General features: G+C 45.2%; 1 protein-coding gene across 10 annotated transcripts in view; it reads left to right on the plus strand.

Moving 5' to 3' along the window:
* Positions 1–16,242, plus strand: part of MAST2 (microtubule associated serine/threonine kinase 2) — a 309,029-nt gene that overhangs the window by 278,505 nt on the left and 14,282 nt on the right. For 9 of the 10 annotated variants that reach the window (XM_075935888.1, XM_075935889.1, XM_075935890.1 and 6 more), the window contains 6 exons: positions 353–454; positions 5,661–5,783; positions 7,765–7,874; positions 10,394–10,545; positions 11,661–11,971; positions 15,960–16,175. In XM_075935888.1, coding sequence (XP_075792003.1) covers positions 353–454; positions 5,661–5,783; positions 7,765–7,874; positions 10,394–10,545; positions 11,661–11,971; positions 15,960–16,175 — 1,014 coding nt within the window. The remainder of the gene's footprint in view (positions 1–352; positions 455–5,660; positions 5,784–7,764; positions 7,875–10,393; positions 10,546–11,660; positions 11,972–15,959; positions 16,176–16,242) is intronic. The other variant, XM_075935891.1, reaches the window with a different exon arrangement.

Below are 16,242 nucleotides of genomic sequence, written 5' to 3' on the forward strand. Positions count from 1 at the left end.
GCTAGCTAATGATTAAAATTGTTACCCTAAATGAGTGGGTATGAGATACAGCTGCACCCTAGTCATTCTTTGTGTTGCTATAAACGATCATTATTACATTATCATGTATTAAAGTTCTTATACTTTTGTTCCAACAATTACTGTGTGCATTGACGGCAGCTATGGTGAGTACTGAATTTATATGCGTTTTGGAAAAGTCAGCTCTTGAATGACAAGTACTCGTGGGGCTGAATGCAAATGCATTCCAATCGTGCTGTGGGAGAGTGTACCACTTCCTCTTGGGTAGAAGCATTTGTGGATTTCATGATATGTCTTAGAGATTTGTCTTTTTCAAATTGCTGTGTCTCCTCAGATGAAATTGCCTGGCCGGAAGGGGATGAGGCGTTACCCCCAGATGCCCAGGACCTCACCGCTAAACTTCTCTGTCAAAACCCTCTGGAAAGACTGGGAACAGGTACGGGCATATTCTTGTGAAAACACTCATCAGAAGCAATAAAAAGCTGCTGGTGGCATCACTGTGCTGTTGTGTGAAATGTTGGCTTTGTGATATCAACAGTGTGTGTTGTGTTTAGTGATAGTCTCAACAGCTTTCTGTCCTTGGGGACAGAGTGATCAGAATCCATGTGAAATGTGCGAGTGTCAGGGAAATACCTCTGTTTGTCTCTGAGTATTGTTGAAACCAGTGGTTCTCAATCTGTGGTCTGCGGACCTCTGCCTTCCAGGTGGTCCGTGGCTTGGGCTCAGCTCCTCCCCTATTCCTTCCCCTGCAGCAGGGAGCCTATACTTGGCACTCCAGCCTCGAGTCCCCCCCACCGGAAGGTTGGAGAGACAGCACCGGCTTTCTGCTGTGGGGGGTGGTGGAGAAAACCCCAAGCCTCGCTGAGTGATCTGGCTCACGGGGAAGAAGCAGAGCCAGAAGCCAATCTGCACACTGATGCTCCCCCTCCCGGGAACAGCTGCATGAGGACGTGCTGCCTGGAGGCGGCACCTACAGACAACTACCCTGCCCTGCTCCTGCACCTTCCTCCCTGGCTGGACAACCTACTCCTGCCCTGCTCCTCCTCTCTACCTGCCATCCAGACCTCGTACTCTCACCCCCTCCTGCACTCCACCTCCCACACTGATCCTGCACCCCCACCCCATCCCACTCACAGGCAGCCCTGTCCTGCACACTGAACTCCTCATTTTTGTCCCCACCCCAGAGCCTGGGGGTGGGGGGTCCACAAAATCTGCTAATCCTGGAACCCCAGAAGAGTAGATCTGGCCTATGGAAAGCCTTGAACCTCAGTCCTCCCTCCTCTTCCCCCTGTGGTGCTGGCGCACCAGAGGGGTGAAGTGTCAGTTGGGGACCACATCAATGAGGTCTGGTGGTTTTTGGAGGTTTTTTTTTTTTGCTTCTTGTGTGGTCCCCAACTGATTTTTCTGTGGGTTAGTGGCCCCAACCCAAAAAAGGTTCCCCACCCCTGCCATAAATAAAGAAAACATGGGAACCTTTTGTGTTGGTCATAAATTAATATTTTACTTTATTTAAAATGAAGTTTGATTAACATGAGAAGTTAAAGCCCTTTATCTGGTTTATAATTTAAGTTCGTATTTCCTTTCTTACTGGTTAAATTACACCGTTCTCCCCAGCTGCAGCACTAGCAAAACGGCTCGGGTGAAATTATGTAATTCATGGTGAGTTTCCATTAACAACTGGTGGTCTGCTGAAAAGTTTGCTTTGAGCCAGGTGGGCCACAGGCCAGAAAGTTAGAGAACTGCTGATTCAAACAGATTTTGAATGAAATTCTCTTTGGTAAGGAAAGTGACTCTCCACATTGATGAGCAATTGCCAGCATAACAAAACAACGTTTTCCTTTAGCTGTGGGCCCTTTAGTCTTGTATTTTATTTAAAGTCAATTATGTAATGCAGAGTTCAGCTCTGGTGGCTACAGTTTCAGGCTTAATAGGATGGAAGTCGCCTCTGCGACTTGCTTCTGATTTAGGGTCTCTAGGAACACACAAAGACCACGCGTAAATTGCAAAGTACAAGGTCTCTCTGTTTTGCAAGTTTTATTGAAGTCATGGTTACCAAGCATGCAGATCTATGCATGAGTTACATAGTTATACTACACTGCAAAGCGGTTGGTTTCTTTAAGCACTTGTGTGTATACAGGTCACCTACTGCACTGAAAATTTTATCTTATGATGTTACACAGACAGTGCCTGGCGTAAACCCAGGTGTCTAAAAATACACGAGGCTAAAACTAGACCGTACATAATTTAATCTTTCTTTGATTCAGAAGGCACTTAATGATCTTGCGGTGCCTCAGGGACATCATTATCAACATCGATTATCATTAAAAGTGACGAGCAGTCCTGTGGCACCTTAGAGAGCATTGCATATGTTATGAGTTTTCGAGGGTAAAACCCACTTCATCAGATGTAGGTTTTACCCACGGAAGCTCATGGGTTAGTCTCTACGGTGCCACAGGACTGCTCGTTGTTTTTAACGTCACAGACTAACCCAGCTACTCCTCTGAGCAAAACTAACATAGTCCATGTAGAAGGTGGAGGAGATTGTGTCATGGTCATTACAGATTCACACACCTGGGAAGCTATTTTCTTTGAATAAATCTCTGGTTTCAACTTGACGACTTGTCTTCTGCCTCTTTTGCATAAAAGCAGAGTGCCAAGTGTGCAATTGCCTAATGTGCTGGGCTGCATCCTAGTCCCCGTTACTAGATGGAAATTTGAATTGGGAGATATCAGACATGCCGGTTAATTGAGCTTTCTGCTTAACTGAGTGTCGAAGTACACAGCTTTGACTGTACCTCTTTCCCCATCATTTTAGGGCACGGGGATATCCTTCAGTCTCTTATGTCAGTATTTCTTATCTCTGTGGTCTTGTGTGGCTAAGCTGTAATCATCAGGCCTCAGCATACAGACCTTGTGTTTCAGCCCTTTTTACTTAGAATAAATGAGTTAGGTATCTCTCTGCCTACTGATCAATTTTATATGTCTATAATTCTACAATTTAGTGCTATTGAACATGCAAGGATTATATATGACATATGCCAGTTAATCATAACCACACTATAAGTGAACAATAAACTAAAAACATTGGCAACAACACTCCGCTATATAATCCCCTAAAATCCAAGAACCTGAAGTCTACTGGGAAATTTCAAGTGATTAAGAATATCTGCAAGCAATGTATGGTCAGATTTAAGCCTTTGCAATCTCGGGCTTTCCCTTTTAAAGGCCATAGACGCTTTCAGCTAACTTCCACATGTGACTCCCGTTTCAACAATTCCTGCCTTTGCAGTTTCGTGGCACAGTTCCTCTTTTTCATTAACTCTTTGTGTTTGGTTCGGTTTTGCATTTCATTGAAATTAGCAACTTAATTTATACATAGCCTTTAAAAATGGTGATACAGCACAATGTCAGAGTGCACCTTTCGTGGCTGGGTGACAATGTGAAGTGAAGCTTCTCTGAGACAGCGATCTCCCGCTCAAATCTAGCCCCTGCTGGCGGTGGCTGAAAGTAATTGCCATCTTAATGATGTGCTTTGTTGTATGTAAAATTGTGGATTTGTTTCAGTTGCTGGTGGACAGATACCTTAGGGCATAGGGATGTCCAAAACTGCCACCACAGTGGGTGTCTTTGCTTTGCTTTCATCCACCAAACCTTAGAATCATAGACCCCCAGGGCTGGAAGAGACCTCAGGAGTCATCGAATCCAGCCCGCTGCCCAAAGCAGGACCAACCCCAACTCAATCATCCCAGCCAGGGCTCTGTCAAGCCAGGACTTAAAAACCTCTAGGGATGGAGACTCACCCCCTCTCTAGGGAACCCATCCCAGTGTTTCACCACCCCCCTAGTGAAATAGGTTTTTCTAATACCCAACCTAGACCTCCACCACTGCAACTTGAGACCATTGCTCCTTGTTCTGCCATCTGCCACCACTGAGAACAGCCTCTCGCCATCCTCTTTGGAACCCCCTTTCAGGGAGTTGAAGGCTGCTGTCAAATCCTCCCTCAATTTTCTCTTCTAGAGACTAAATCCCTCAGCTTCTCCTTGTAGGTCATGTGCTCCAGCCCCCTCATCATTTTGTTTGCCCTCCACTGGACCCTCTCCAATGCGTCCATATCCTTTCTGTAGTGGGGAACCCAGAACTGGACACAATATTCCAGCTGTGGCCTCACCAGTGCTGAATAAGGAGAATAATAACTTCTGTAGATCTGCTGGCAATGCTCCTCCTAAAGCATCCTAGTAAGCCATTAGCTTTCTTGGCTACAAGGGCATCGTGTTGACTCGTATCCAGCTCCTCATCCATTGTTATACCCAGGTCCTTTTCTGCAAACTGCTGCTTAGCCAGTCAGTCCCCAGCCTGTAACAATGCTTGGGATTCTTCCGTCCCAAGTGCAGGACTCTGCACTTGTCCTTGTTGAACCTCATCAGATTTCTTTTGGCCCAATCCTCTAATTTGTCTAGGTCACTCTAGACCCTGTCCATGCCCTCTAGTGTATCTACCTCTGCCCCTAGCTTAGTGTTATCCGCAAACTTGCTGAGGATGCAACCCATCCCCTCATCCAGGTCATCAAGTAAGATGGTGAACAAAACCGGCCTTAGAACCGATCCTTGGGGCACTCTGCTTGAAACCAACAGCCAACCAGACATTGAGCCATTGATCGCTACCCAGTGGGCCTGACAATATAGCTAGTTTTCTATCCACCGTACAGTCTTTTTATCCAATCCTTATTTCCTTAACATGCTGTCAAGAATACTGTGGGAGAGCATATAAAAAGCTTTGCTAAAGTCAAGGTATGTCACATCCACTGACTTCCCCATGTCCACAGAGCCAGTTACCTCATCATAGAAGGCAATCAAGTTGGTCAGGCATGACTTGCCCTTTGTGAATCCATGTTGACTATTCCTGATCACTTTCCCCTCTTCCAAGTGCTTCAGAATGGATTCCTTGAGGATCCCCTCCATGATTTTTCCAGGGACTGAGGTGAGGCTGACCGGTCTGTAGTTTCCTGGATTGTCCTTCTTATCCCCCCCCACACACTTTGTTTAAAAAAACAAAAAAACACAACACTTTTCTTCTCTCATACCATGACTTTTCTGTGGACAAATATGAACAGTAGTTTCATTTAAAACATCCACACCGCGGCAGGAAAATGATTCTTTAATTTTGTTTTCTTTGAGTGTTCAAGCCCCAGAGCTGACCAACAAAGGTTGTGATTTAAGCAGATATTTTTAAACACAAGCCTAATTTTAACGCTATTGAATTCAGTGGAAGTACTCATACCTTCAAGAGCTTTGCTGAACGAGGGGCAAAAACTGCACATACACTTGGTGTGAACAATATAGCATTGAAATGTTTTTACTTAAGATGTTAATTTGTTTTCACTCTTGAGACTTACACTTCAGAATTATATTGGAGATGTTCCTTCCTAGCCAATATAGGCATGTGTTGTGGTTACATTTAGGGAGAAAGGAGGAGATTGTTGTGCTGTTTTTATCTGTCATCACAACATTGACAAAGAACCCAAATTGAGTTCCCTATGATTCTCAGAAAATGGGTGTTAGATGAGTGTACGTTTGTATTTTCTCCTGTGCCTTGAGAATGTCCTGCTATGTGAGAGCAATCTTAAAACAATGCCTTCCTTTCAGGTAGTGCCTATGAGGTGAAAGAGCACCGGTTCTTTAAAGATCTAGACTGGAATGGATTACTTCGACAGAAAGCAGAATTTATTCCACAGCTGGAATCCGAGGATGACACTAGCTACTTTGACAGTAAGGAAAAAGAGCATCCGACGCAGCATGGGCTGTCTCATTTGCACCATGGGCCCCATTTCTTATGTATAGTTACTTTATATTTTGTCAGTTGCTTCATAAAAATTATCACCAACTTAATAAAATATATTTAATTTAGATTTCATAAAAAGTCCCACACTGAGTCCCGAGAGAGGAGTTAGTTTGGAAATGAATCAGAATTGCATGAAAATTATTCCATGCTTCGTTGGTATCGGTGACCAAGTTATATCCTGTTCCACAGGGTTATCAAAAAATTCCTTGGAAAAATGTTACTTCATTTACAGAGGTATTTAGCTGTGTATGGGGAGGCATTTTTTTTTTTTGTCTCCACATTCTGTTCACATGACAATCACCGTGCTGGGCAATATTAAAAAATTACTGCGACCAAGCACATCAGAAGTGATGACTCTTCCACTCCACTTGCGAGTTTCTGCTCTACAGCTTTGGGGGGATATTAGTTTTTAACAGTTTCCCCAAATATGAGTGGGAAGGAAAGATCCGTTGCAGTCGATCAGGACTTATTGCAACCGTTTTCACTGTGAGGGTACAATACCTTACTGTAGTGGCACTGGTTGAAATCCTGTGGTTAGAACATGGCTGTCTAGTGCACTGGGGTGATCATACTAGACCTCAGCCTCTAGCGCTTTGGTTCTGGACCAGTGACGGGTATAGTGCAAGGGCACTGAGCTCATTCCCTGGGGGTAGAAATGCCTTGTTATTTTTCTAGCAAGTCCTAGCGTTGACAAGCTGTGCAGACAGCAACCGATGCCCGGGCATGCTCAGCTGGATAGAGGAATTCCATGGCACGAGTCCTGTGCTGGGGAGAATTCTCCTGTCATAGAGGATCTTTATATGGACACCAGAAACCTGAGATGGCATTACTATCAAAAGCCCTTGTTTACAGAGATTTATAACTCTTGAAAGAAGTCCTTTCTGGCTGATGCCATGCAGCAAAGATGGTTCAGCCTGGGGGTCTCTTCCTCTTTATTTCCCTTCCCAAATTGTAAACATTTACATTTGGCTGATTTATGATCACAGAGCTCCAAAATATTTTTGGGTGGGCACTTAGAAATAGCTTGCCATTGGTGGGTGGGAGAAGAGGAATAGTTTTTAAGTAAATGTGTCACAAAAACTTTGTGCAGTACTAGCTCCATTACATTGAAAATAGCAAGACAGAGTAAACTGCCTTCCCATTTCCTTTAATAGGGCTCTTTGTGTGAGTAAGCAATACGTTTAGTACTTACGATGACTAGAATCGGGCCCATCTATATTCTCTGCTGAGGATCAGACACTTTTACAGTGTAATATGTCTGAGGTGTAGTACATGTTGGGGATGTCAGTGGATAGTTGAATACACAATTAACCAATAAGCCTGGACTTACCAGTTAATCTTGTTGATTATGCACATGTCCCCCTCCCCTCCCGCTGCCTCTATATTAGAGGCAGCAAGGGGAAAGAGGCAGGAGTCGGCACACATGGGGAGCCAGCTTCTAAGCCTGCTCTCTGCGCATGCCGGCTCTGCTGAGCCGCCAGCTCCCCGCTTCCCCTTCTGCCTCCCACAGAGGCAGCAGGGGAGGGCAGGCGGGAACCTGCTCCCCACAAACACCGGCTCCTGCCTTCCCATCCCCCGTGTGTAACTACTAACATTTCAAGTGGTTACACATTTATTCAAATACCCAATAGCTAACATCCCTAATATATGTTTAAAGGAATAGGAAGATCAGAATTCGGTATATTTGAAGTCTGTACCCATGCACGGTTTTACTGAAGATATTCTTCATGATCAAAAATACTCAGTTTTACGACAAGCAACCTTTTCAGCTGGACAAATAGGAATTGCTTTGTGCAGACTGATCCTGAGAGCCTCAGTTATTGTTTGATATACTTTATAGAAAATATAAAGGGCACGGACTCTCTAGGTGCTGGTTAATTATACTGTGATTTGTACCTTTGTTCCTAGCTCGCTCTGAACGGTACCAACATGTAGATTCAGAAGAAGATGAAGACACAAATGATGATGATCATGTAGAAATTAGGCAGTTCTCATCTTGCTCCCCACGGTTCAGTAAGGTAAGGGCGTGTACTGGCTTGTTTAAAATGTTATTTTTTTTCTGTTAGTCGTAAGTTGTCCTTAAAAAAAAAAAAAAAAGTGTTGAAATAAAATGAAGGGACCACAAAGTCTTTAGCACTCATTGAAGTGTAATGGTTTAGATAGGAAGGGCAGTGCACCATGATATGTCCCACCTGTCTGTACTGCAGTAGTTTATCTTAGCAATGGACTTTGTTCACTTGGTAGTATTGCAAACCTTTCTCTTAGACCAGTGTTTCCTGATTTTATTTGGCCACGGAACCCTTTTCAGCTTAAAATAATTTCAAGGAACCTCTAGGGTTCCCAGAGTAAAATTTGGCAAGCAAAAAAAAATAAAATAAAATTTGGTTAAGCAAAAAGACCTGCAAAATACTCTGTCTCTTTAAGAGGGGGCGGGGCAATGCCGCATTCTCGCTGAACCCTTGCTTTCGCTTTGCGGAACCCTGGGTTCCACGGAGCACCAATTGGAAACACTGTCTTAGACTATTCCTGAAAGAGCAGATGGGCTGCCAGAGGTCTCTGAATAGCTCAACTATTATTATTAAATAAGAAGACAAGTCCAGTTTGGGAGGGGCTCCATATGACGCCCAAACACTTTCCCCATGCATGTAAACAAACCTGAACTTGTAAAATACAAAGAAATCGTCCCTCCTTCCTGGGCCTGTTCTTGTTACTAAGAATTACGTACAGTCCCCTGTATCATAGCATCATAGAAATGTAGGGCTGGAAGGGACCAGGAGAGGTTAGCACATCCAGTGCCATACCCTGAGGCAGGCCAAGTAAACCTAGGCCATCCCTGGCAGATCTTTGTTCAGCCTGTTGTTCAACACATCCACTGCTGGAGAGTCCACAACCTTCCTGGGAAGCCTGTTCCAGAACTGAATTTCCCTTGTAGTTAGAAAGTTTTTCTTAACAGCTAACCTAAATCTCTCTTGCTGCAGTAAAGCCCATTACTTCTTGCCATACCTTCAGTGGACATGAAGAACAGTTTATCACTCTCCTTTTTAGAACAGTGAAAGGTACTATCTTTCACTACTCTACTAGAATGCACCTCCAGCCTTCTCTGGGCACCTGTCTCAGGTATCACACGGGTCTAACTAGATGTCACTCCATGAACGTCTGTGGGGTTGCTCCTGGTTTACATCCCTATTAAATAAGACTGAAATTAGACCTGAGAATTAGTTGGGATCTTGATCAGGTTTTTACAGTTCCATAAATCTTTATTTCCTTTTCCGCCGGATCCACCTGTTATTCATAGCAATTCATCTCTAAGCTGCAACGTCAGTATTTTGGACACAAAGGGTACGTCTACACTGCACGTTTATTTTGAAATAAACTATTCCGGAATAGTTATTCCGAAATAGCTTATTTTGAAATAGCACATCTACACTGCAGGGGATCCTCAAAATTAGTCCGAGACAGGCTTCCCCAATGTAAACATGCTATCTCGATTTAGAGCCCGAGGAGGCAGTGGGGAGGAATAACTTAGAATGGCCCTGATGAGGGACTATTTCAAAATAGCAGCAGTGAAGCGTCCACACATGCTTTATTTTGACGTAGATATTTCGGAATAGGCATTATTCCTCATAGTGAGGTTTACAGATTTAGGAATAAGCCATCCATTATTTTGAAATTATTTCGAAATAATGGAATGCCTGTGTAGACGTGCACATTGTTATTTTGAAATAACACTAGTTATCTCGAAATAACGGTACAATGTAGATGCACCCAAAGACAGCAAGTTCACTGCCATACATTTCTGTTAAAATCCAGCAAATGCGACATCATCTGTAGCTCGTTATATTTTGAAAATCTTGTCTGACAGATCAGTCCAGTAAATTATTAATAACTTTCTTGTTGAGGTGATGAATTTTTAATAACAGCATTTTTATTAATCTTGTCTATGCAAATCAGGTCCACAATCAAATACCATTTTAAAAGCATGGATTTTTTGTGGTTAATTGTTTAATTATTTAAAATATCACTGTATGGCTCAAGGATACATATTGATTGCTGCAGCACATTCTTTAAAGGGAGAAGGAATTTTCCCTTTGCTTTTGTTAGAAAAGGTTTGGTAGAACCACAAAATGAAATTAAGTCCGCCGCAGGACACGGACTTGAGTTTGTGCAGTAAGATGTCAAGATCTCGATGACAGCTTGCAGCACTTGTAGAGCTTGTGTAAGCAACTTATCTTAAATTTTAGTATCCACATGGCTTTTGTAGCTCCACAGCACACTGTGACCAGAATGAAGCTGGCAGGTGTTACCGCAGAAGGGCCTAGCTGACAGTTCCAAAACTTGCCTCTTCCCTTCTCCCTGGTGTACACCGACTGAGCATATTGCATCTGGGCTGGGTCCTACATTAGCAAAGCAAAGAGCAGTGCCAAGTGCAGGTTTTCAACCTAGCTTCCATTCTGGGAGAGAAATACCCGTTGGTTAGAGACGGGCTTGCAGGACTGTTTACTACGTGCTTCACGGCGCTGGATCTTGCTGTCTGCAGGTATACAGCAGTATGGAACGTCTTTCCATCCACGAAGAGAGGAAAACCCCACCAACTAAGCGCAGCCTGAGTGAGGAAAAAGATGATCGTCTAGACAGCCTTGGGGGTCTGAAAAGTCGGGACCGCAGCTGGGTGATTGGCTCTCCAGAAATGTGAGTTTAGTAGACAACTACTTTTATTTAGTCACAAAGGAGGAGGATTTGTGGTCCCCTCCTCCCCCAATCTGCTTGGACATTAGAAACTCTTCATATGATAGAAGGGCAGAGTCAGAAGAGGTAGATAAATAGCTGCAATTAAGTATAAAATCTCTGTACTACTTAAAAGCATCTCATTAAGCTCTAGCATTGTTAGCTTACAATGCATATTTAAAATCAGGTAAAAGGTATTCTGCCCCTCAGCAAAGCTTCATTCTTTCGAATAGCATCTCAGAGATGTGCCTGAACCAAAATGCCCCATCCAGACATCTCTGAACTTCCAGGGGCTCAGGATCGAGTTCGGCCCACTTCCTCTCCTGCCTTCCACAATTATGAATGCCAGAAATCATCGTGTCCTGTCAGCTCTGCTATTAGAAAAATGGAATAATGCTCAGAAAACAAAACTGCAACCCACCTCCCTTGTGCCAGGAGGACTGAAATAATTGCCAGGTTCAGCTTATGGAGAAAAGAGCTACACACGTTACAGAATGGGGGATCGTGTGCTACAACCTGGTGTCGTGTGGAGGCGTTTAATATGGTTGTGATCTAGCATGCATTTCCTACCCAACACCGTTATTAGAAACACTTGATAGATTATACACGTAACTAACATGCCCTGGTTCTGCTCAGGCCTTTCTTGCGTAAAACATTATTATAAAATTATTCTAAAGAAAAAATAGCAGGTGAAAGCATAAGGCAATAGGTACACCTATTTGCATTTCTTTGCCCCCTTTCGTAATAACGATTGTTGTAATAATTTGTTGGCTTCATGGCATTGTATTTTGCTTGGTTTTGGACTTAACTTAAAAAGTTAAGTAGGGCAGACAATCCAGATCTGACTTTTGCAAATAGTCATAACTTTTAACGGCCCAGCCAACAACCCTAAGCAAGCCTCCTTCGCATCCCACGGCCCAAGTCCTCCCCCAAATTGGGCTGCTTGAGGCGATTCATATTGTTTGGCTTGAGCTTACTTTCACTAGTCCATGCTTATGTACGAATACCAACCGCTTGCCCTTTGGCATTGTTAATGACCATAACAAACCCCAGTGACCTAGTCCTGCTTTTTCTCTCAGACTCCGTAAGCGCTTGTCCATGTCTGAGTCCTCGCACACAGAGAGCGACTCCAGTCCACCGCTCACTGTTCGGCGGCGCTGTTCAGGGCTGCTCGACATGCCCCGCTTTGCCATCTCAGCCGAGGAAGAAGGACTCGCCCCCAAAAAGCAACAGTCAGATGGAACGTTACTGTCGGCCGTACAGTCACGTGAAGGGCACCCACTACCTATTCTAGAACAACCTATGGAGCGAGAACAGCACTTGGATGAGGATGCTGGGCCAACAACACCCTCTTCAACCACCAGCAACATCAGCAGCTCAACCCTGTCAGGTACACAGCCGCTAAGATGGCCTCCCTGCTCTCGAGAGGCTCATTTTGAGGTGTCAATATTCGCTGCACTCAAATGTCGTAAGGGTAGCAGCTTCTGCGGGCATTATATGACACAAAGCGCACAAGGAAGGTGCTCTGTTTTCGTCTGCTTCTTTCAAGCTGTTTTAGCTTTTTAATCTTGTTTGCTTTACTTCAGTCTACTCCTGCCTCTCGCTTGGCAAGGTTGCCTGACATTTATAACACCCTGGTTTCAATTGCTATAACTCTACACAACTCTAAGTGTTAGGGCTGAAATTCTCCACGCCAGCTGTCTGCCTCAGGCTGACATTTTAGGAGACTTGTAGCAAAAATACTTCCGTTGTTTCCAAGCGTTCGGTGAGAGGAAAATGACGTTATTTTCCCCAGGTTGAAAACATTCTGGTAAGCTTTTCTTTGAAAAGCTCTAGCACCTCCCTTCATTTGGAACAGGGACTTGCTCTTTGACAGGAGGGGGGCCTTTGCGTCAGCGATATGCCCTTTGCCCTCTGACTGAAAACCCATCCACACTGGGCCATTAAAAACTTGCAGTTTGCACATGCTCAGTAGAGACCGTCTCGATTTCTCAGAACGTTCCATCTGCGTGGGACATGCTCCAGCCTAGGGCTGAGAGGACTGTCTGACACTGCAGCCTGGGGCTGCGCCGGGTGCAGGCCCCAGGCTTCAGATCAGGGGGTGTCTTTGCGGTGCTTTCAGTGAGCCCCATGCTGAGCCCAGGCAGTACAGAGAAGGAGGCAACCTGATCTGAAAACAAAGAGGCCAAGAGCTGCACCTCGGGTGGGGGGCGGGGGAGATTGGGAGAAGGAGCTGGGGTGGGGCAGGAAATGGGACTGGAGGTTGTGGAGGAGAGAGAATGACTGGGACTGGGAGCTCGGTTATGGGGGAGCCTAGGAGCAGGGGTGGGCAGTGGGTCTGAATGGGAGGGGGCTGTGACTGGCTAGGCAAGGAGACTGGGAGGAGGATGCAGAGGGTGAAATGAGAATATAAGAACATAAGAACGGCCACACTGAGTCAGAGCAAAGGTCCATCCAGTCCAGTGTCCTGTCTGCCACACTGGCCAATACCAGATGCCCCAGAGGGCAGGAACACAACAACTAATCCTCACATGATCCTTCCCCTGTCACCCATTTCCAGACAAACAGAGGTTAGGGACACTGTTCCTACCCATCCTGGCTAATTGCCACTGATGGACCTAACCTCCATGAATCTATCCAGCTCTTTTTTGAATCCTGTTAAAGTCCTAGACTTCACCATATCCTCTAGCAAGGGGTTCCACAGGTTGACTGTGCACTGAGTGAAGAAAACCTTCCTTCTGTTTGTTTTAAACCTGCTGCCTCTTCATTTCACTTGGTGACCTCTAGTTCTTATATTGTGAGAATATGTAAATAACTTTTCCTTATTCCCTTTTTCCATACCAGTCATGATTTTATAGACTTTTATGATATCCCCCTTTAGTCTCCTCTTTTCTAAGCTGAAAAGTCCCAGTCTTTTTGATCTCTCTTCATATGGGACCCATTCCAAACCTCTGATTATTTTAGTTGCCCTCTTCTGAACCTTTTCCAATGCCAGTATATCTTTTTTGAGATGAGGTGACCACATCTGTGTGCGGAGGGGGGGGTAATAGGAGCCAGTGTGTGGGGGAGACTGAAATCCAATGAGGAGCCTGGGGGGTGGGACTGGGACTTGCCAGGTTAGGCGTTGGAGAGTGAGACTCAGTGGAGCAGGGAGAAGGAGACGATGGGAGAGATTAGACAGGTCAGCTAAGGAGCAAGAGTACATGGGGGAGAGCTGAGGCTGACGGGGAAGGAGCTCGGGGGAAACAGGAAAAAGCGGGTGGGGAGAGGGGATTCCGATGGAGAGTAAAAAGGGATGAGATGTAGAATGGGAATGGGCTGAGAAGCCAGAGAGCTGGAGACCAAGGCTGGCTGGGGTGAAGGGAATGGGGCCAAGTGAGGGAGGAGACAGGACTGGCACAGGGGCAGAAGGGGGGAATCTCAGAGGAAGTGAGCCTGTCACTGGAGCACAGTCCCGTACAGAGCCTGCAATGCGATCGAGAGTTCTCCGTCTGACTTTTCCTCTGCTGCAAATGTCTTTGAAACCTGCCAGGAAAGCGTCTCATGCCCCGTTACTGGTGAGCCACCCCGAGGATGACAGCTATCCTCTCCTTTAGTCAAGTAACAGGGCTGGGCCGTGGATCTAAAGGTCCCAACCCTGCAATGGGGGTTGATACCATGTCACGTGACAGTTTGGTTTTTCAGCGTTCTTTCTAAAACAAACCCTTGGAAATTACCTACACAAACCTGTTAACAGCATTATTGCCATTGCAAAGTCAAGCCCTCCAAAGCTAGAACATGGCAGAATTGAGGTTGCCTATGTAACCTTAATTTGGCTCCCTTGTGCATTTGCATTATAACAATCTTTAATTACATGGTCGCATATAATATTGTGCACAGGGCCCCTTTCTCGTCCAGTGTACAGGCCGGCCCTGCTGCGGGGCTGACTCAGGGTTGAGTAGCAAAGGAGATTGTCTATAAGACCCCCTGGGTCTTTTGTTGACAGTATGGAGTGAATGAGACAGGAAGAGAATAAGCAGTGTCATGGTCATAGCTAAATGCTGCCATGGAGAACTGGATTTTATCTCTACCTCAGAGTTCCCATGAGATGCTAGTTCAGTTGCTTAAGCCGAAGTTTTCACAGGTAGTCACTTATTGTGGAGTTCCTTGGTTTTTTGGTCCCTGACTTGAGACTCGGGGTCTGAGTTGCAGAAGTGCTGTGCTCGGTTGCCACTAAACATATGAAGTGCTGTATAATGCCAAGTCCTCTGAAAAATTAGCTCCTCGGTTTGGACACTCACAAGGAACTCCACCTTTCACCTTAATTGCTCTGTGCCTCAGTTCCTCGTCTGTAGATGGGGATAAGGACCTGCCTTATGGTGGTATGAGAAGCACTCAGGCAGTGTTCCCTGTGAGCTAGGAGTTTATGCAGCTGCTCAGGAGAGATTCAGATGCCACCGAGCTGCCTAGCAGAGTGCCCCGGCTAGGTTTTTTGTTTCTAGTGGGGATGCACATGCCTTGGTGCACATACGAATTATTCCGCACATGGATGGAAAAGATTAGAGGGAACATTGCACTCACTTCTTAGAGTTATAGGCCCCATAGAGAAACCTAGGAGGAAATGAATAATTCTCTCTTGGGACAGGGGTTTGAACAGTAAGGCAGCCCTGCGGCCACAGACGACAAAACATATCATTCAGCACCTGCTCACTTGGTGAGCACTGTCCATTCTGCACTCTGACTGCGGCAGGATCCTGTGGAAAACAGCATGTGATCATGTCCGTGTAGGCTCCCATCATAATTCATACACACTTGGGGGCTGAATGAAGGTTGCACGAGCAACCTTCATTCTGACATTTCGTCAGTTTTGAGTTCTTGACTTTGCCGTGTTCATTCAATTCTTGTAATGTCATTCTTGTGTCTCTCCCGCCCTCCCGGCAGGTACTGGGCTAGACAGATCACTGGTCTGACTCAGCATGGCCAGTCGTACGTAATTAGCATAAAACCAGGTGAAGTGGTTGCAGATAATCCTTTGAGGTTGACAGTTCTTATGGATAATAAAAATGACAGCACTTTCCTCAAACCTCCCCTTGCTCTTTGCATATAGACACAATCCTATCTAAATGGCTTACTACTTTTACAACTGTACCATAGCGTTAGGCTTCATCTAACATGATTACTGCAGGAGCTGGCTTCCAGCAAAAGAAAAACAAGTAATTCTCAACATACATTGGTTATAAGTTTCTGTAAATAAGCATTCAAGCCCGGGGCTTGCTTCTGAGGATAACTCACTGTTGGAGTACATGTAAACACGACTTTGATTTCCTACGTTTTGCCTGCAGGGGGAAATGCTGTTAGGAATTCCCTGTGGTTCTAATCTATTTTAATTTAAACTGTAGCCGGGGGCACTACAGATTTTTCTGATCAGCGCATTCGTAGCAACAGCAACGAGGGTCCTGATTTTACCACTCCAAAAGCCATCAGCGACTTGGCAGTGCGGCGGGCCCGGCACCGGTTGCTCTCCGGGGAATCGGGGGAGAAACGTACCTCGAGACCTGTCAACAAAGTGATTAAATCAGCTTCAGCTACAGCCCTCTCCCTCCTGATTCCCTCGGGTAAGAAATACGCCACATTTAGGTGTTGTAACAATCGGAGCGCATGGAACAAAAGGCCTGCAGACAG

The sequence above is a fragment of the Pelodiscus sinensis genome, chromosome 9, assembly GCF_049634645.1.
Source record: "Pelodiscus sinensis isolate JC-2024 chromosome 9, ASM4963464v1, whole genome shotgun sequence".
Lineage (NCBI taxonomy): Eukaryota > Metazoa > Chordata > Testudines > Trionychidae > Pelodiscus > Pelodiscus sinensis.